Here is a 23,115-nt window from a genome sequence, read left to right on the forward strand (position 1 = left end):
GGTTAGTTTTCCCTAAACCTGCTCTCTAGAACAAGGCCCAGGTTAGATGTGCGGCATATGTTATCATGGTGATATACCTAGGTAAGAAGTGAACCACCATTTGAGAACTGAGAAACCCAGGGAGAAACCTGAAGGCACCTTGCCAACCCCAAATTTTTTTCTGAAATGTGTTTGGTAATATGTTTCGTTTTGAACCTCGGGGCCACCATAGCAAAAGATCTGAGGACTTTCTCCAAACTGTGTGGTACCAAAGGCAGGTGTGGTTGTGTGGCTGTCCGCCTGACTAGCAAACTTTTTTGTTTTACATGCCTACTCTTCTCCTCCAGCAGCAACACCAAGGGGATTAAAGAGTTCAAACGCGACCAGAACAATCTACCAAGAGCTCTGCTGAAACATGAACACTCCACAGCCCACGTCAACTCTCTTCCGCATGGGTCGCATTGACGCGGCCCTGGATGAGCAGCGCATGCTCCTCATCAGCGCGCACAGTGTGAAGGGAAAATGAAAACAGGGAAATATTAACAAAGAGCCTAATTGATGTGAACTGTTACGTTACCTTACCAAACAAGACATAGCCTCTCTGGGAAACGACCCCGTTAAGCTCCTCAACTGTGTTTACGAGAACATCGAGTTGGATTCTGAATACTTTTATTGAACCGTAACCGAGGTTATAAGGAGTCATATAAAACATATGACACACAAGCAGCATAATTGTTACAGTGGAAGAGGATGACATAACAGATATCACAAACAAGCCTCAATGTCGAGTTATATCAGCCTGAGTGAGATAAAAATATAATTTTGACAACAAATTAAAGAGCCTGTCCAGATTTGCAAAATTCTTTGATCTGATTAGATTGAAATCCTTCTGGTCTTAGACCTTCTCACACCGCCTCTGTGGACGAGGATCTTTTCCGCGTTACAGGGAACAGAATGGAACAAACAGTCTTCCATCCTTGGATCATATTTACTTTGGAGTGACTTATGAAACTGAGGATTACATTTACAAAGAGGACTTTTGACATCTTTATCCAAAAAAAGTAAGTGCCTCTTTTGAAAAAATAAAAAAACAAATTATAATAGGGTTGTATCAAATAGTTTAAAGCTTCATTCATAAGGTTGACATTCAAATTTGTTATATTAATAACTTACAGAAGCATTGCGTGCAATAGTAGGCCTAGACCTACCTTCTCTCTCTTACACACACAGCATTAGCTCAGTCCTCAGTCCAAAAGTAAAAATTTCTGGAAATAGAAAGATGCAATCAGTTCCAATCACCATGTTTTAATCTAACAAGATATTCCACTTAAATCCAAATTTGTTGGCAATTAGCCTTTCAAAAACATAATTTTCACTGTGTTCAAAAACGTTTTGGTCTCTGGCTTGCCGCCCACATAGGCTGGATGGTAGCGATCTAACAGCACCACAAAATACATTTATATGACAACAATGATGCAAAATCCTATTTTCCCATTAGTTTAGGGTGATAACATAAAATATGGTAGCAGAAGCTTCATTTGGAAAAAGTCAGTAGAAGCTTAGAATAAAAAAAAGGATTTGTTACAGCCCTAATATAAATATTATTTATTTATTAAACTTTTTTAAACCCTCTTATTAGCTTTGTGTTTGTTTTGTAATGTTAATCTACTGTGTGCTGACACCAATATTTGTCTCTTTTTTTCCTTTGTGCACCGACACCGGATGCTCATTTGGTGTGGGTGTGCCTTTCCACATTTTGTTGAAGTGCAAATGCTGTTTTCTACTGGTGCGCTGACACCAAGAATTCTCTCTCTATTTTCCTCATCCCGGTGCGCCGTCGCCAGCACTCATTGTGTGTGCGTGCTCTTTTTCACATTTTTTAATAGTGAATAAGTTGGTACTAACTTGTGTGATGACACCAAAATTTCTCTTTTTTTTTTTATCCTGGTGCACCGTCACCAAATTCTCATTGTGTTTGGTTATCAGCGTGCTCATGCTAATTTTTTAAGTAGAGAATAAGCTGTTTTCTGCTGGTTCGATGATACCAAGATCCGGTTTATCTGTCTCAGTTTCTTTCTCTGTTTCTTTAACTAATGTAGACATTTTAGTATTTGTGTAAAATATGTATGTATCTATCCATGCGTAATGCAGACATATGCCACATTGATAGGGCACTGCCCACACTGGCAAACATTTCTCAGCACATTACTGCCTATAGATGAGCAGAACGAGCAATCATAACATGCAATCATGCTTTCATATTTTCTCTTTCCTTTCTACAAATGGCATCTCGAGAGAGGCATAACTACTTTGTGCAATTTTAAAATAAACTTTTTCTTAGCTTTGGATTGGCCCAGGGTAACAAACAATATTTTGTGCTTTTGTGCTGTACATAGCTCTTTTCAAAACATTCGTCCTTGTGCCAAAATCTTGAGTCCAGCCTGGTCTCCCAAAAAAAGATGTTTCCATACAAGGAAACTGCATTGTCAAATATATTTTTAGGTAAACGTTGGTGTCCCCTGTGAAACCAAAAGTTAACATTGACTTATTTGTATTTACGTCCGTAACTTAAATAAACCTACTTATTTTAAGCCAAACCATGATAACATGAAACAGCTGCCATTCTCTACAAAGGGGGCAAAATATAAGCTTTTCAGGAACAGTTTTTAAAGCCTACAGGTTTTTTTTTAATACCAAATATATAGATTCTCAGCTGGGTATTCCTTAAAAGATTCACTGTTTTCTCGTAAGACAAAGTCTCCATTTCCCAGGGGCCTTTTAGGGGCACCAAAAGCATCCCATTAAACAAACTGTCACACTGACAACAAAATGTGCAGGGGATTGTATAAGTGTGTGTGCTGAACAGCGTGACAGCTTGGACAGTTGAGGGGTCACCGGCTTAACCTTGAAGTCCGTCTCCTCTAACAAGATAAGAGGGCGGATGAGAGCCGGAGACGGGAGCGGCGCTTGGTCCCGCTCATCCTCCGGCTCTGTGATGTCTGCCGTTAAATGACCAGTTTGCCAAGAGTTCCGTCCTCGCCCACATCAGCCATTAGCCTGACAGGGTGACAGCTCGGCATCAAAGGGTTTAATCATCACATTCAACGCGGGCAGGTAGCTGAAAATGTCCACCTTTGTGAACGTAGCAGCACCGTTGAGCGATAATCCTGTCAGCAGGCCTCGTCTTTTGATAGCTGAAGTTTGATTGGATGCATATTCACAATGCTGCCCATCTCTGCTAACCATGATGAATTCACCTCGTTTGCGGATGGATTGTGACAGATTTTTCAGATTTTTATTTTCTTAAGTAAACCCTTTTTAGAGAGAGAAACGTCTGAGTGTTTTTGATTTTTTTTTTTCTTACTCGTCCCAAGGGTGGCTTGAATTTACAGAGTAATTAGTTGAGTAGAATACACGCTCTAATTTACCCCCGGCCCATTCTGCTCTCCTCCGCAGCAAAGTTTACATTTGGTAATGAATTAAGAGCCTTGCACTATTAAAAGGGGGGGTTTTGCTGACATCTATATAAGCTTAAGATAAGCTGGGCCTAAATCAAGAAAAATGCAGACCCAGCACATTGCAGTCCAAGGGAATCTTAGCGAGAATAGCTTTCAGCGGGAGATAACACTAGGTACGTATATTTGCCTTTGCATTACCCATAAAACTTCCTGGTTTATCTTAATTTCAAAATGCTTTTTGAGGGAGTCCCATAAAATTAGAAGAATAGAGTCCATTGATGTTGCTGCTTCATACAATATAAGGTGCTTTTTGAATACTTCTTAATTATTTAATGATAAACTAGTTTGAACAAATTATTTGGATGGGTAATTAGTAACAGATACTATAAGAGAAGTTAAACTCATAAGTGACTTTCAATAGAAATCTACAGCCATAGTGCACTCATGTGTTATATAACTGAAGTCAGTTTTATCCACTTTTTTTTCTTTTTACTGCTATTACTGTATACACCCTGGAGTTGGAAACTCACAACTACAGAAATAATCAATGATATTTTGTGGGAAGTCAGAAGTGTTTGAGTGTATATTGTATTTTGAGTTAACATAGCTGGTTCTCTGTCTGCATCACAGGATGAATGCAGCATGTGCACATGATCCACACACAGCAGACTGGTTTAGGAAAGTGTTAATCAACAATAAATCAGTGCATGATAAACTTCAATTAGCTTCACCGTAGGGGTCAATATGTTAATTATGTCGGAAACAAGCAGTTTGAGAATAGTGCTATCTTAAGACTTAATCATCCTTGCGGCACAAACAACTGGTGCGAGGAGTTATTTCCTGTCAGGTCACACAACAATCAGTCTGTCTAAAGATCGTTGTTTAAGTGTCCTTGAGCAAGACAATCCACCCCAAATTTGTTAATTAAAGCTCTGCTACCACTGGTTTTAGAGAGCGATGTAATTTGAATCTCATGAATGTATTACAGGTTAAATCTACGTATACACTGTTATACTACAGCAGCTATACTACATAGCCAATGGGTGACATAATGGTGACTACGTCCTCTTTTTATCGTCTATGCTCCGCACATCACAACATATTTACAGAAAAGGTTTAAGGTCGAATTTGTGTTTACAACTTGTTTGCTTAACACAAGTGCTATCATTTTTTCCACTGGGGACAGTCTTTCATTGTTTCATGTACCGATGCCCTTAGACTGTATAATACTCGTGGGCCAGGGCTCTTCTTGTAATGCAAATTGATAAAAGGATGTGCCTACTGAATGTCAGCGAGTAAGACCTGAAGCCTATTCGCTGAATTCCTCCTGGTTCCAGCAGCACTGACCCCTCTGTGGAGGGGCGAGTGATAAAAGGATTTCCAGAGCTCAACGGAGGATCACATCATCCTTAGACAGTTGTGATAAGGTTTCAGTGCAGCTCTTTCATTGCACCGATGCAACACAGTGAGGATAACTGTGTGTGTGTTTGCTCAGACGGTGAAACTGAAAATAGTTTTCTGGTCATTTTTAAAGGTTCCTTTAAAATAAAAAAATTAATTTGGGGTTGTTAAAAAAAACCTTATCCAATACCAGATACACTATTATTTTAAAAACAATTATAATTGAACTGTTGATAATTTTACTTAATTAACTTTTTCAATGCAGACATTGTACTTGTTATGTTGTTTTTTTGTGTGGCATTTCATTCTTAATTAAGTAATTTAAGAATTTATAATTAGATTTTAATGTGGGTAACTCCTCCACAACTTATCAGCTTCCTGATTCAGTGGATTGCACAGCAGTCTAAACTGCATTACATTCCCAGTTCACAGTGATGTGGTTAATTTCAGTACACGGGATGTCGAGATATCAAGGCTAAAAACAGGCGGATTTTATTTAAAAGTCTTCAAGGTTAGGTAGAACTATCATTCAACAGCAGTGATGACTCTACTTGAGTTGTAGTCTTAATATAACTGAAATATAGTCTGTGATATGAAACGGCAGCTATTTGAAGTACAACATACTATTCAAGCATATTCGGGTTCATTTAAACCTTCATTATTTAGATGTTTCAGCTACATATCACTAAATCTGCTTGCTCTGAATAATATGTGCTTTAAATATATATTGGTTAAATTGCTTCCTTTTTTTCAGCTGTGTAACTGTGTTAACGGTTGGTGATTTCTCTCCCTAATAAAATCTCCCTCCCATACGCTGCACATATTGATGCAAATGATGATGGGTAATGATGACAACACAAATATCTAAATATGATAATCAAGACAATAGCATGCATTATTTGAATTTTTGATTGATTATATTATATGTTATATAGAAAATAAAGACACTTTCACAATGCTTGTTTTGTTCAATAATTCAAACCACACAATTATTAAAGACAAATACAATGTAATAAAATCCTAATTAAAAGCAGAAAATCCCTACATTTGAGAAGGTGGAAACTTGTTGGAAATGTTTTTGTCATTTTAACATTTAACATTTTTTTGTAAGAGTATATGTAAATTAACTAGTAAGTAAAGCTATCAAATAATTGCTGTGGAGTAAAATGTACGATCATTTCTACTAAATTGTAGTGGAGTAGAAGTAGACAGTGACATGAAAATAAAATACTTTATGTACAGTACATGTACCTAAAAAATGTAGAGCACTACTTAAGTAAATGTCCTTATTTACATTTCACCACTGGCTGATGAACAGTATGCATCTTATCTTTACGAGCCAACAGATTACAAACAAGATAAAATCACATTATTCACACAGCAAAAAAGATTTGTCTACACATAACTAACAGTAGCTTTAGATAGAAAGTAAACCTATTCAGGTAAAATTATATATAGATTTTGAGATCGTGAGGAAACAAAAGAGGGCATTCAATACACTGCCATGCCATCCTGAAATAGAGTTCAGCTGAATATCCTGTATGTGCTGCAAACTTCTCTGTGGAATCAGCTCATGAAAAAGCTCGAAGAGAACTCGATATCATCCTCCTCAAGATCCATAACCTCAGTGTTTTCCCTCCCGCTGCTTATGCAGGAAAAGCTCATTCATGTTTCAGCCACGCTGCTGATTGATCGACCAAATCTGGCAACTCCGCTCAACTCACATAACCAACATGTTATGTGAGCCAGCGGCAGTTGTGTTAGCCGGAGATCTGCGAGCAAGGGTAGGAAAAGTAGCTGATGCCAACTGAAAATGTCATCGGATTTGTTGCTTGGCTCTTGTGAGGCGTTTAGTCACCAAAAGGAGTCTGATAAGTTACCAGATCTGGTGAAACAGTTGCTGGGTTGGCAACAATGGTGCATGGTGGGCAAGAAGTAGATTTAGGAAAAGCTGAGCAGTGACGGATACAGTAGATACAGTCATGTTTGTTTATGGCCCTCAATCCTGCCTCCATGAGTATTGCCAGGCACAGCAAAGTGTATGACTGTGTGTGTGTACTTTACATTTATTGTTTAGGTGGAAAGTTTGCTGAACAAATTAGGTAGTTTGAAGGCAAATTATCATTTTAGGATCAAGATTCTTGTCATCTCTGTCCATCAAATCTGTAAATGCCTTTTTGAACATTTGCATTAATTTCATTGTCAATCAATCTCATCCATGCAAACATCTCTCCTTTAAAAATGGTTGCATCCCATTGTATAAACAGTTACGTTGCTCCCATTTTAATGCCTAGATGACGTTATTTTGAGTGTTGATGGAGCAGCAAAAATGTTAGCATGAATAAATCCTGTTAAAGAGTTGGTGTAAATATTTTGTACACGCACCAATTGTCAACCATTCAATATCGAGGTATTTGGTCAAAATATTGTGATACTTGATTTTCTCCATATCGCATATCTCTATATCATTAGATATCCACTCGTGGTTACTAAGCCATTATTAAGGTATTTATGCTGATGAATTGAGGTACAGGAGTGTAAGGTTGGGTAAAGAAATGGAAATTTGTTAAATAGGAAAAGCTGAGATAAATGAAGTAAACATCTACAAACCTTCAACTGATTTGATGACTTGAATACAATATACTTTTGAACACGTTTTTGCTCACAGCCATGTCCATGAATTTTTAAATGACTTATAGACAATAATCAAGTTCAAAGACGTTGTATCACATGCTGTCTGAGGCTGTGGGTACACAGACGGTTCTTTATGTCTCTTTGGTGGATTTGTTGAAAACAAAATTTGGTAAAATATTGTACCTCATCCTCTAATGTTTGCCAGCATTCCTAAACTTTTACAAATATGTTTGAATAACACATGAGTTCTCTCTTGGCACCTTAGAACACTTGAATGTGCAGATAAGTTGTTTTTTTCTTTTTCACATACCTATCATAATGGTGCCACCTTCAGTCCACCTTTATACTAATGGTCTTACATAAACCCTGACCGTCATTTATCCAACCAAACTTCTGCTTGTGAAAATTGCCGGCTAACTGGAACTATTTGTACGCCTTTCTTTCACTCTACTGAGTGCTAAATGGCACGTGTATTTGTATTAATAACAGTCAATACGGTGCAGGACTTGACAAACTCTAGCAGCTACTGCAGACCGGATCAAATAGAATAGAAAAGCAAGGATTCCTAATTACCGCCTTTCGAGTCAGGGCAACGTTTTTTGTTTTTGTTCCGTTTCTTTTCTCCTTCCCACCTCAGGTTTTGTTCCATAAATTCCCTTTATTGTATCCCTGTTTTGCACTTAAACTATTTCTTACATTTCCACAAAGACAAACTCCATAAACATGTAATCATAAATTCTGTGATTGTCCATACTTTATTTGTCCGTCCTTTGTTTGCATCATTATGTCCCATTAATGCACAGATGGATGCATTAAAATTATATTAGCCTGCCCTCAGATAGGCACAAGCTAAAACAACAGCTCCCGTGTTCTCCTGCAGCTTATTATTGCAAGCTGTCAGGCGCTGTGTTGTGGGGCGATACTGTAAAATTGTTTTTCTAAGGGAAGTGCTTACGAATTTAGAAACATTTATGTAATCCTTGTTGAATTTGCATATGACTATGTATAGTTTACGAGAGTGGGAGTGAAATTACTGTACAAGATGATTGCACGCTGCCCTCGGGGGGATTCAGAGATGGTATCCCACCCTGCCCCGGCCCCTTTAAACGGTGGAAATAGATTGATTTCTTTGAAATCCCCTCCAGAGTACCTTTCTTTACCCTAGAAAATTTTGATAGCAGTGCTACCACATGACTTGAGATGCAGGCTTTTACAGATAGCCACAACACCCGTTTTGACATCAAACTATTTATTAAGGTAAAAAAAAAAGTGGAATGTGTTTCGATATTTGTGAAAGCACGAGCGTAGATGGATCTTGCAGCATATCATTAGTCCATGAATGAGTGTACATGTTTTTGCTAATGACAGTGAAAGCGAAACCCTTGGCTTATCTCGCTGTCGTCCACTCCAGGGTCTGCTGACTTTGCTTTTTTTTAGTGCGTCTATGTGTGTGCGTGTGTGCGCTTTTTCTGTAATTTATTCTTCAGGTGTACAGGGCCGGAGAGACGCTCGCTGTTCTCGATCCTGGCGTAAAAATGAACGCCAAGCAGTTCAGGGCAAACGTGTGATTGTTCACCTTGTAATGTCAACACGTACAGTGTTTAACTTCAAGAGGGGGTGAGACATTTTCCCTTATAATGGCATGTGTATTTATACCGCTGGTCCTTTCACAGATTTGATGACGGACTTTGTCAAGCTCACAGTCACGTTCAAAGCCCTTAGATACCTCATATATAAGCTGTGACAGACCACGTTCACTCAAAACAAATGGATAGAAATAGTAAGAGTGGCACCTAATACATAATACACTACATATAGACATTTTTTTTTATTTGTTATTTTAATGAATTTTGTGTGTGAGAGATTTCTGTGAACCTATGATTATATGGAAAACGACAAAAGGGTTATTACTAGCCCATATGAATGAAGTTAAAGACTTAGGAGGAGTTTCCGATATTATCAAAACCTTTAAAAAATGTTTTTGTCAAAAATAGAGTAAAGACGCATGTTCTTTATGCTGAACCAATAGAGACAATTTATCTCTTTGTCACAGTGGTTAGATTTCTGCAGCACAGACAGTGTGGTCAACAGCAGCATCAATCATCAGGAGAAAACTCTATGTACAACAAAGGGCTTCAAAGCACAACTTGTCTCTGAACCTTAAAGGTAAAATGCTTCAGAGCAACTTATGGACAAATGATATCCAAGAGTTGACACTTTTTTGTAATTGTCCACACAGACGATGTGTGAGGCCTCTTCTGTTGGCCATTAAATCCATGTTTGCAAAAAGATTCAATATCAAGACTAATACTTTGTTTATATCTTTTGCCTAATTCTCATGCAGCCGGGTTCTTTAAAAGTTAAGTTCCCATACAATGAAACTGCATTAGAAGCATATTTTCTCGAGGATAAAGTTTGTTTTTGATGTTTCACAATTACCTTTCTAATCATGTTTCCCGCGAAAGTCTGCGCTGGGAAGTCGGGTTTGATAGGTGGGTCAAACAAACACAGGACTTTGACCCAGGAGACCTGTGTGAGACTTATTTCAAACCACAAGGATTTACTAAACCTAAACTAGTAGTTTTGGCTTAACCAACCCTAGCTTGTAAAATACCGCCACTTGGTCAGTTCCCCTCAGCGTCAGAAATAGTTGCACCCTTTAACGACTGTATGAGATGTACTGGGCTTTTTAAGAACCTCTATATTTTACCTCACTTTTGTAACGTTACATCTTGCATCTTACTTAAATGCACATTTACCTGTGAAGATGAAAGTTTATGTTTAAAATGGTGCATGAAATAAGTGGTTTGATGTGTAGGGCCAATGATCAAGCATACATATTTGACATGTTGGGAGTGAGAACTTGTTGCCTAAACACAACTAAGTACTTTTGTTGAATTTTTGTTTTGTTTCAATTTTTTCAAGTTTCAAAACTCCATCCAGTTTTGTTGTACGGAAACCTTTTGTAGGGAAGAGGTTGTCATTACATAGTCACCTGAAATGGAAGAATATAATTGCAGAATATCAGTACAAATGGACAGATGGCACAAATACTGAAATAGCTTCTTTGTTAGATTTTCGAATGTCAAACCATTTGTATTTCTTTTGGACTGTTTTTGGATGGTATAAACAGTGCAGGACTAAAAGTCTCCTGAAAGCCATTTTCACCAACTACCTTCAATCCACTCAATGGTAAAGGTGACCATGTCAAGTCGAAGTGAAGCCTCAACTCCCATCTGTCTCTCTGTTTTCATGCAGCATCCTCCATCATCATTTTTCAACATTCAGCTCAACATTTTAGCATCTGTCTTCCTTCAGAAGCTGTGTAGTGACCAACTACATGGGAGCTTTCCCTCCACAGCTTTTCAATTTTTTTTTGTATGTGATCTATATGTGAAACACAACATGACAGGTATTTCCAGTCCTCTTTTGGCAGTGAACATAAGATGTCAAACAGGATGTCGAAGAAAATGCTAATGTGGCTCTGTCATATACCACAGTGGCTGAGGAAGGCAGATGCCAAACTGTTTACTTGTGGGATTTTTTTTTCCTCATCTCAATGTCAAAAACAAGTCATTCATTTTCATGAACTGAATTAAAGCACAATCTGTTGAATTTGGAAATTATATTTTTGGAGAATTTAGGGCCGAACTCAATATTTTTACTGGCAAATATAAGATGCCAGAGAAAAAATGTTGCCACAGCCTTGGCACAGGTGGCGGGGAAACCTTGAAATTCATTTGGCTTTCACTGGGATCACAGTTGAGGTCATCAGCATGGGGTGGTGGCATTGTGGGTTCTTTGTTTTGTGAGTATCAGCCGCCTTGAGCTAATTCAAGGCTGGACAAAATAAGCTACAAACAACAGCTCGCAATATTGTCGCTCAACATGTGACATAACTTAAGTAAGTAACCTTGACATTTCTTTGCTGTCGCTATTGAATCAAGATAAATTAGTTACCAGAGGCAGATGGTGTTTTTTTTGTTTGTTTTGGAGTAAACAAGCACCATAATGAAATATTTTTGGGGGAGGCCATTTAGGCCTGTATGATGGTATCAATCTGACTTTATCCATAATTTTAATGTATCTCTCTTAAAAAATGGCAACATCTTTTTGCAAATGATGTGAGACGGCAACGTTTGTTCTGTTTTGAATTTCAAGAAGAGAACATGAAACGCCACTTTTGCTACAAAAAATAAATTAAATTGAATAAACTAAGTTGGATATGGGGTGGGGGTGGGGGGCAGAATTTATGAGTCCTGATGAGTTTTTCCCCACACGAACAGGAACTATATTGTTCACGGTATAACTGACCAGTCTGATGTGTAGAGGTGTAGTGTGTGGTTCATTAGTAGCATCCTGGTATCGTGCACATAATGTAAAGAAGGTAACCCCAGTGTAAAGCAGCGGGTAATGGCACTGTACTCTGGCCTGGCACTTCTCAAATCACCTGCTGCAAATGTATTAACATATGTGTCCTGCTGCCTTCAGATGGCTGCAGGGATTTGATGAACTGTGGGAGAAGCTGTATAAATCAGCTGTGGACATAGATGCTAAGAATCACCCGTATTAACCTGGTGATACATATATACTGCTATATCGACGTCCCAATTTAAATGCATCTATTGGTTAGACTTCATAGTTCATTTAAACTTTAAATATTGTCCCATTGTTGCTGCTTATTTGCTCCAAATATTTAGTTGTCCCTCGTTGATGAAGTCACAATATTTCCAGCAGATTGATATCCAAGACTCAAGTTCTGAACAAGTCGGTGTATTTCCTTATACTGAAGGCTTTCAGAAATGGAAAGGACCTGCCAAAAAAAGCCTGTGGCCAATCCCAGCATGCAAAATTCAGAGGACAGAAAACCTTTCTGGACCGTTCACCACTTCACAGACAGGCTTTATTTATTAAATAAAGAAATAAAGGGATGATGAAAATGTGTATTTTCTCTCCCTTTCTTTCGCTGTGGGGTATTTCGTAAAAGCCGCTTTGCAGGGATTTTCAATGCCTTTGAACTTTTCTAGAATCAAAGCAAACAGTCTCTCTCTCTTTACTTATTGCTTTAATTTATACTGGCAGGTAACCCAACCCAATTACCATTTTTAATGATTAATTCTCAAACAAAACTGTTAACACATTTAGTTTGCCAACAGTAGCTTCAGCCTTTTCCCCAACTTCCTTCACACATATGATAATCAACCAAAGTCGGTAAATTTAAAAGAGAAAAAAAAACATGAAATTGTCATACGTCATCATCAAACAGAGAGGCATCATCTATGAAGCAGAGGTTGAATTCCCAAACCAGTAAAGGACATCTAACACTAGTTTTAAACCCCCCAAACCCATTTAGTTTGTATCTCCATTACTGGTCTTTTTAGAATCATCCTAATGTTATTTTATGTGCAATAATTGAATCCTTTTCACCACTTAGGAGCCGCGCACAAAATTGACGATATAAAATTCCTGCTTCGTGTATGTTTTTATAGTTTGTTTATTAGATTACATTAGAAGTTGCAGAAATGAGAAAACTCACACCCCCGATTGAGTTAAGACTGCACTTAACTCAAACATTGCTCTCAGAGTTTCAGTAGTCTGGTCAAACTTTGCGTATTCTTGCTCTGCTGTTAATTGGTAGTTGGCTTTGGATTCGTACTGTTGACTGTAAATTTCCATTTTATAGACCCAGTAAAGGTTAAATTCTGCACCCTGTCTCTTATTGAGCACGTGGCCAGTGATTGCATAGTGCACATTTAATCACTGCACTACATTAGTGACTTGTTTATCAGTTGCAAACATTCAAAGAAACTTTGCAAGGAAAAGTGGAAAGGACTTCCATTAGAAACTCTGACTGACGGAGGTAATCATACATTCAAACAAGGTCTCCCAAATGTAAGAGGTGCTGATGAGTCAGTTAACGGATCTTATTATGCTGTAGCTTGCGTTCACGCCGACGCTGACAAGTTCATCACTACGTGAGTCACCGAGTTAGCTTCAGCTTTTATGCACTCAAGCCGATTACAAAAAGCAAAAAAGAAAGATCAAAACACGGGATGCTTCCTGTTGTGTCCCGTAGCTTGAAATACACCGCTAGTTTGGCAGAAAGCAGTCTTCCTCGGCCAAGAAATCCTGTGTTAAGCTTTGCCCACCATCCCCTCCAGGCTGCAGGGAGTTCCTCTGTCCCCTGTTAGTGTCTGACTAACAGAACAACAAGCGCACAATGAGAGCTAACTGTGTGCATGTGCTTTGTTTGGATGCAAGTATTTCCTTGAGCGTCATCTCAAATGTGTGTGTGCATCTCTGTCCTGTCAGTGCGTGATTCAGTTCTATGGTTTTTAATATAGATATTATTCCTGCATGCCAAGCAGCTCTTGCTTTTTGTTTTGTATCTAAAAAGCTGGTGGCATCCTCTGAAGTGCAGGTTAGCAGGCCTAATGTTTATACAGAGCTAACATCCAAGAGAACAAAGGGCCCCTGGGGGCTGCTGCCTGCTTTCTGGCCAAGATAGCAGGCAGCAGAGGTGACAGCCAGCAGCCAATTCATAATGCGCATTATTGCACCCGTACGTAAGTGCTACGTTTTGCTGGGAGAATAATGCTTTTTATTGTGTGTGTGCAGGTTTGTGTGTGTGTGTGTATCCACATGCAGATGAACTAAACCTGTTAGACATTTTTGAAAGATATGGGATTAAAGCATTAGGTTTAGGGCAAGTAAACGGGGGTTGGTATTGACATATTCAATTTCAATTGTATGAATTGGAAATGTGCGAGTGTTAAAAGAAGGTACCTGAAAGAACAGTGCGAGTAGAGACATCAATCTCAGGCGGCGTATCCCAGTCCATGCTCAGCACATTGAATTGCTGAATTCTGAAGGCCTATCCATCGCTCAGAAATTTATAATCAAGATTGAGAAGCATGTTAATGAAGAGGCAATCACAGGGTGAGTGCGTTTTGTTGTCAAGGTTCTCGCCACAGTATTGACTATTCGCTGACATGAACAATACAAGACAGCCAACTTCTAACGACACAGTAACTTCTTCAACAGCAATTTACTATTCACCACTTGATTATGGTAATGGCTTTGATTCGTGAGCCAGTAAGTGTGTCTTTGGGAATGGGAGAGAGGGAGGAGTATGAGTGATAATTCTGTGTCAGGAATAAGATGCATACATAAAAGTAAAGTAGTAAAATGGTAAGCTTAGAGTTGTACATTCTGTCAACATGTGAATGTTGTCGTTGATGTTGCTTGAGCGAAACAAACAAGGGACCAGATTTCTTCCAAATGAATGATTGAGGGCATCGATTTACCAGAGGCACAACAAGACAATGCACTCAAGCTTCATTACTTTTTGAGCAGCTGTGAGAGTCCTGTGCTCAGTCAGTGCAAAAGTGTCACAGATGCAATCGTTTGCCAAAGTTCTGTTCCTTTGTTTAAAAATCACATTGCTCTCCGATTAGTTTTAAGAACATTGTCCCGCTAGTTACTTTTCTAAGTGACGCTAAATGGCATTGTTTTGCCTTGATTGGAATTATTCCTAAATTTAAAAATGTAATGAACAACAACACAGCCAGTTATCTCTGGTGGTTGCATGTCAAATTTCAATTAAGCTGAACACTGAAATTACAGTGCAAATTAGCAAATCTTAGCCAATCTTCTACTGTATAGTTCCTTTACAGACTGAAATGTTGTCGTGATAAATGGTGTTTATCCAACCCCCTGATCCAACCCTCACCATACTTATGCTGAAATGAACACTCATGCTCTGTCTGTGTTTGGGTGGTCGTTGCCGACTGCACTTGCAAGACTTAACCTCCATCCTGAAGGAAGCGGCTTTAACTCTGTACTTGAGGCTTAGCAGTTATTTTTTTTACCTTTTGCGAGACACATCTATCATCTCATTGTAAAATGTCTGAGAGTGAGGACTGCTGCTCAAGGTTAATCTTAGTGGCTACTTTTATTAATTTATTAAATCCATACTATGCTATGAGGCCAAGGAAAGTTTTGTTATACAAGGCCATCAATTTTCTACGAATAATAAAAACACTTAACCTCAAAGAATACAGTTGCTATTTTTTTCCTGCAGTTTGCTTCTGTATTTACATTGAAACTCCTGTAACAAAAAAGGTCAACAATATTATACATTGGTTTGACTGTTTGTATGAAGATGGAGCTTATTTGTGCAGTGACAGCCATGGTTATCCTATCCAGGATAAACACTCTTGGTTCTAACAGTAATACAATGGTGGGGCATAAATGTCATGTCTCATTTATATCTGGTTAATACCGTGATATTTTACATTTGGCTATTAATTCCTCTATGATGATAGTGGTATGAGGCCAAAACAATCCCTCATTATGAATATTTCACAAAAGAACTATGGTTTCACATAGCTTTGTCATTTAAAAAAAATTGGAACATGAAAACTTAAAGGAGCACTAAACAACATTCAGAGCATTAATGTAGCAGCAAACACCTATCTGCTATGTAAAGATATAGTGGAGTAATACCTGAGCAGAGAATCCATGCTTGTCTTTGCGTTGTTCACATAGCCGGGCTGCCTGTGCTTGCTTTTACTGCATGTTCATGCATGTGAGCGTGCCCCACTGGTTAGCTCATGGCCGAGTATTATTCGTGCTCTGCACCGTTCTCATAAAGATAAAGATAAAGAGGTTTTTATTGTCATTGTAGTGATACAACGAAATTCCGTTTGCCAGCTCTCAGCTAGCCAACAGCAGTCATATGGCGGTTACAGCTGATAACATTGTCCTGATCAACGGCATTGTCGGGGAAGCGTAGCACCCGCTGGTTCCCCCTCTGGGTGAACAATGTTGGCTCTGTTAGCACGTTTACGTTGGTTTGTACTGTTAGCGCTTTTAGCACGCTGAGCTACAAGCCGTTGGATCAGGCGTCATCCTGTTGAGAGCCATTGAGAGGCAATCAAAATGCTCAAAATTATAAAAATTTTTAGCCAGGGGGCAAAAAAGCATCACATCAAATGACAGAAACATAGCCATCACCATTCTCCACGCTTACATGTTTCCTCTCTTTTTATCTCGGTTTTGGTTTCCACCGACTGTGTTTTCCATTTCTTTTTCGGTTATCATCATTAAACCTAAGCTTACAGTACAGTGGGAGTTTTAAACAGCTTGTTTTCTGAAAAGATATGCCTGCTCCTTTTAACAGGGTTGATATGAGCAATAAGATTGGAACATACAGTAAATTTCTTTATATCTAAAAATTGGCTTCCGAGTCATTCAATTCTGTCATAACATAGAAGATATTGATTTATGCAAGCTTACTTCTAGTGGTTTTTGCATTCACCTTCAGCTTAGGGTTACAGCAGATCCATTTCTTCACAAGATTTCACCTTGTCCACATACATAAACTTATCTGCTACTTAACTCTGTTAGTATGACGATCACGCTTTATAACATACTGCTCACGCTACAAACAAAATCCAATTCTCTAGCCATATTACGCCGTAGATTAGATGGTATCCATAACAACAGCCAGAAGCTCGCATCAACTAGACAGTGCTATATCTAGCATCAAATGGAAGAGGCGATGCTCATCCACACGTCTGCCTGTGCCAGTTTTTTCCTTCTTTGACAGCATCTAAAGCTGACATCTGAGATTGAAATGTTTTCTCATATACTGAGCCATCCTTGGAAACACGCAGTGTTTATGTTTCCATCCTTTCATCCACTTCTTCTACCCTGCGCTGGGAATTTTCCGAAGCACAAAAGCATCTTGCAAGAGCCACATTTGAAGTCTCATCATCTTTTTACTCTCGCAGGACTCTATTCAACATTAAATGGTATTAAATATTTCATTGTCACTTGCACTGCCATTGACACTGAGGTATGGCTTTGGCTACAACAATACATTTATACAGTGCTTCCTGCCTGCTTGTTCAATATCCTCCAAATTCATTCAATATCCTCACACATATTACTCTTTTTTTGTTTTTGTACTATGAGCATAATAGGGTCCTGCCAGGGATGAATCTAATTTAAAGGAACATTAAAACTAAAATAGAGTGGAAGCTCGAGTTCCATTTCCATGTTCAGATAAAAATGTTGCTAGAAGAGATGAATTAGTGAAAAATCACAATAGCAGAATTGATGTGTGTGTGTGTGTGTGTGTGTGTGTGTGTGTGTGTGTGTGTGTGTGTGTGTGTGTGTGTGTGTGTGTGTGTGTGTGTGTGTGTGTGTGTGATTGTAGACAGAAGGATACCAAGACTATGGCTGTGTTAAAAAATGCAGATTAACATACAATTCATACTAAGTTTGATGTCAATTTGAGTATATAGTGCATTGACACTACATAGTATGTGTCCTATGTGTATGCGAGAAATGGCCAAATGTATACTAAATGAGCATGATTTCTGAGTACGAGACGTGAGCTTACTGCATATACTCAAATGCCCCACAATGCGTTGCGAATTGGTGCGATGGTGCCGTCTATCAAGTGCGATGTTGATTCGTCACATAAGTTTTAAAATGTTTTCATGAGAGAAGGTAACCTCTTAGATGCCAGATATTTGTTCAGTTTATGTGTAGAACATTTTCAGCAGAAAAGAAGAAGGAACAACCTTAAGAACATTTGGAAACTACATTAATCAGACACTTATTATATTGTATTTCTTCCCATGCATGCTACTCAGAGTAATCAGAGTGACCCGCTCGTCTGCCCCCACCACAGGGTCACTTACTAGCACAGTCCTGGTTGTATCAGAGCTACTGGAAACGGAGGTTATTATGAAGCATTTTTTCAGTAAAAACGAGTATAGGGCCAAGATACATTTTTAACGCTATCAGGATGAGTTCATCTTATAATCTTCTAAAATGTCGTTTTTTGGCAAGAAACTTAAATAAATGCAATTGTTTGAATGATATGTCAGAAATGTCAGAAATGTCAAATGGATATTAGAGTGGGTATTATGCCCTGTTTAACTTCCTTACACTACCTTTAAGCAGCTTATAATATATAATTAAAACTACTTATACAAATATTTTTTTAGTCAGTTTTAAAATAAGAATACAATCCATTATTTGCTTAGCATTTGACTTGTGTGTTTTTGTCTAAATAACCTCTTTAGATGACAATTAAGTATAATAATATTTAGCATTTTTGTATGCTTACACTGACTTCAGGATGATTTAACAATGTTTAGGACATTATGGGATGGTGGTAAATAGTTAGTCTGGTTAGCCTTGGTGTCAATTATAGTTCATGCAAAGAAAATCTGAATCCCAAAAATCTGAATCGGCAGGTCATCTGAAAAATAGAAAATTGGTATCGGCCAATAAATTGCAATATGTGCATCTCAAATCAAAGTTTTGGCCAAATTGAAATTTTGACCTGTTGGTGATGCTAAATGGATAGTCAGGAGTCAGGCAATCATACAATTTGTTAAAATTCATCCCAATGAAGACATCATTGTGACCAAATTGCATAGCAATCCATCCAACTGTTGCCTTTTCACTGATAAAGAACCTCATGCAATAGCTGTAAGATGTTCCATTCTTGACCAAAGTGGTTGCCTGAGAGCCAGACAGACAGACCAACTTAGTCATCTCTTTTGCTATGCCACTAGCATTGCTTTAAAAAAAGATGTCACCATATAAAGCTGAAAGAGTACTTGCAGCACAGAGCATCCTTCAGAGCTTTGTTCCAAGAAGTCATGAAGATTCTTTTAAGAGTTTCCCAGCTTTTAAATGTCTCCATGGATTGGTTTGAATCCTGGAGAACAGCAAAGTAAGCAATAAGCACAGCAGCTAAAAGTCAACAGTCAGTCAGATTTGGTTTATCTCCCCCAAACAGAGAGCTCGAGTTTGGGTTGGACAGCTTAATATCTTTAGTTGTCTCACACAGTCAAGTAGAATACATGGGTTTGATTATGTCCATTTACTTACAGAGCAGAAAGGACTCAGCAGCAGATATCAGGCAGCTGTTGCTGTACTGCTGGGTTTGTCATATCAAAAGCTAAAAAATAAATGACTGTCTAAACCCTTTAAGTCATTCTCTGGTTTTGGCACTATGACTTTAGCAATTCAAAAAAATTAGGGATGCACCGATACCAAAACTGTCTGGATCAGTAGGCTGTGACGTCACACATATATTTATTTATTTATTTATTTAGATTTTTTTTATTATTTGAGGACACCTGTGTGTCATGCACCAGGGTGAGCTACAACCCTGGTTTAGAGCAAAACTCAGACAGCTAAGGTTGCAAAAGGTAGGGGCATTTAAGAATGGGCTCAGGGACAGCGTTAAATACTTAAAATACAGGTTTAGCAAGGTAGTGAGAGGTACTGAGCATACTCTGAGAAACTGCAGCACCAGCTCTCAACAAGTGACTGTGTTTCTGTCTGGAGAGGTCCCAGACAGACAACCGACTTCAAGCCTACAGCTTACTTGCGCATAGCAACATAGCGTGAGCCTCCGCAGATGGCTTGCAAGCTACGAGCACGCACAATGGCGTTTATGCCCAAAGCGCTGTGGGTTGCATTCTTCTCCGAAATGGCAAAGGGCGTACAAACAAAATGTACTGTGAAGAAGCAACATGACAAAGATAATAACTGGCAAAAGACCACAAACCAACCTCCTCAATTGAGGTGGAATTGTAATTAACTGTAAACTCATTTCTCATATTGATGGACTGCTGAAAAAGTCAAGTATTAAAAACATAACTATGAAACAAAGATTGAATATAAATAAATAGTAGATTTTTTTTTAAAACTCTTGTTTCTAAAGCATCTAAAAATGAAATGAGCATCTTTGTAAAATCCTCAGTGAACTATTTGCGACAGTTATGTCTAAAGAGCTCTGATCGCGCATGCAGCGTGCCCCTAGTTACATCACATTTACATTACATTACAGTCATTTAGCAGACGCTTTTATCCAAAGCGACTTACAGGAAGTGTCTTCAACATAGGTATTCAAGAGAACTACTAGTCACCAGAAGTCATCAGTGCATCTCCTTTCTTAAACAAGCATCTAAAAGCATAGTTACAAGGTTTCAGAGGTGCACGACCAAACACTGTGACCACTTGCTGAATAAATGATAAGCTAGCACTTATATAGCTGATGTTACTAACATCTGGCTGTAAATGAAGCAGTATGGTGTGCATACATTTATTTCAGGCTGGAACTAATTATCATTTAATTATAAATTTTAATAATTTAACATGTTTATTACAACTTGGTTTTTTTTTTTGTTTATCAAAACATCATCTCACAGAAATAATTGCTTATATTAAGGAGATACCCGAAGCTACAAAAATAAAAGTTTGCTGAAAGTTGTTAAACTTAAGGTTTCCTTTATTCAACTGGTGCTTTCATTTGAATTCAAACAGTTTACAATTTTTAGTCATTATTTATTACTGTATCCTTATTTTGGAGAGAAAGGGGAAAAAGACAAAACCCCAACTGTGATTTTTAAGTTTAATTTACAGTGGCCATATAGAAACTGTTAGTTTCATTTTATTCTGACAGTGATTAGTGCAGAGTGAATACATCGTCTATCAATCTATTTATAAAAGTATGTTAGTATCTTCCAATATCAATAGGGGGAATTGTAACCTTCAAGCTTTGAACCATTACAGCTGCATCATTGGCAGAATTAGACCACATGTTTAATTCACTTTAGTACATTAGTAACTGGGTTTGATAAAGTGCCACTGACAGCAGTATTGGATTATTCTAAATATCCCGTCATTTTACAGCATCTTCTTGTTAAGGGACTGCAACATTCAGCACTGCTCTGACTACAACAGCCATCCACTTATCCATCTTGTCATATTACTCCGACTAACCGAATCTGCGCCCAAATTGAGAGTCAATAGAGATTGTTGAGCTGGCGCAGTGAGAAGATTGAAGATTATTCTCTTTGCTTAGCTCTGTCAACAAGTGCTGTTTGTAAGAGGCACGATCAAACCATGAAATTATAACCATGTGTCATCATTTGTCTTCTTGCTGTACAATATAGTTTTTGCTATTTTCTTCAGCTTGTACTTACATGAGGAGTCCTAGCTTTTAGTATGTGATTGATTAGCTCAGGGCCACATCATCAGGTGGTTTGAAGTGTGATCCAGATCTTTATTTGATAACTGCTTTTACCAAAATTATATCGATACATCAAAGAGACGAATGGTTTTAGTTAACAAAGACTGTACGAAATAGAATTTGAACAGAAAAATATTGAATTATGCAACACCTTTACTTGCTCTGCATTTAGTCTATCTCTTTCTCTTTTTCTTTTTCTTTCTCTATTCTCTTCACAGCATTGCTGTAGCGTATCATAAAAACAAGTAACAGTATGCTTCTGATACGTATGATATTGTTAGTGTGGTTATATTCATGTAATTTATGGTGATGTTAGATTGCTGCCAGACCACCCATTAATACAGGAGACTTTGGGAGAGCAAACAGTTTTTTGAACACAGTGAAAATGTTTTTTTTGAAAGTTTAAATAGAAAAGCCAGTGGCCTTTCCATGCAAAATTTCTTTAAGTTATTAATTATAATAATTCAAGTGTCAAAGTTATAAATAAAACTTTGAACAATTCTGCACAGCCCTAGGCAGCACTCAGAAAAAAGAGAGCCAGAGCACGTAAATAAAGTGATTTATTAGGTGTGGAATAAACAAGCCGGCACGAAAGATGGAAACACCACAAATATCTGCTCCCATCTTAAAACTCACCATCAAAGAGAATACGCAAGTTTGCCACTCATCCACAAAGAGCAGCGGGACCAAAACTAATGATAAGCAATCAACAAACAATCATCGGGTCTTTTGCAAAAACAAAATATAAATGTAATAGTCAACGGTGGCAAGACTCTTCAAGGGAAATCACTACCAGTTGCTTGATCAAAATCTCAGCAGGCCTTTCTGTAAAATAGCGTTTTCTGCCTAGATTGTGGCCATGTTGGGGCCACTTTTGGGTATTGCAACATATCTTGCTCCAGTCCATAGATGCTTCATCTTCTTCTGTCTTTAATGTCGTATATCATTTTTTTTGGCCAGTAGGAAAATGTCAATATTTTTAGAATAAAAATAATACATGTTTGAGGACAGTGGTTCCAAATCTTTCTTGTTTCAAACACATCCGTTTTAGTTGAGTGAAGACACCTTTTTACATCAATCTCATGTTAAATGTGTTCATTTCAATTGATTACAAATTGTATTACAAGAAATACTACATGCAATTTGAAATGTTGTCAAGTTTGCTTTTTTTTTACTTTTCAACCATGTCAATCTATGTCAACTGTTTATCCATTACTTTTGACAGCTGTCCCTCTACTTTTAGTCAATTATTTCAACTGTTGAACCATTACCTAACGGCAACATTTGGCTTGAAGATGTTATAAATGACTGTGGTTGTTTGGAGGTGCTTACTGAGGACAATTACCGTGTATGGTTGCATTAGCTTTTGTAAATTTACTAAAGATCGGTGTCGTACCAATTTGCAATTCTATTTGGATGTATGTGTATATATATGTATATATATATGTGTGTGTATATATATACAGTGGGTAGAATAAGAATTTAACACGTCACCATTTTCTCAGGTGATATTGACATGAAAATTTCACCAGGTGTCGGTGACAACCCAAGTAATCCATACATACAAAGACC

The 23,115-nt window shown here is 38.0% G+C and overlaps 1 protein-coding gene across 1 annotated transcript in view; it reads left to right on the plus strand.

The window, feature by feature from the left end:
• Positions 1-394: 394 nt before the first annotated feature.
• The window catches only part of lrrtm4l1 (leucine rich repeat transmembrane neuronal 4 like 1), a 119,614-nt gene continuing 96,893 nt past the window's right edge, over positions 395-23,115 (plus strand). The window contains exon 1 of the mRNA XM_054613105.1: positions 395-488. Coding sequence (XP_054469080.1) covers positions 395-488 — 94 coding nt within the window. The remainder of the gene's footprint in view (positions 489-23,115) is intronic.

This window comes from Anoplopoma fimbria, chromosome 14 (genome assembly GCF_027596085.1).
Source record: "Anoplopoma fimbria isolate UVic2021 breed Golden Eagle Sablefish chromosome 14, Afim_UVic_2022, whole genome shotgun sequence".
In the NCBI taxonomy this organism is placed as follows: Eukaryota; Metazoa; Chordata; class Actinopteri; order Perciformes; family Anoplopomatidae; genus Anoplopoma; species Anoplopoma fimbria.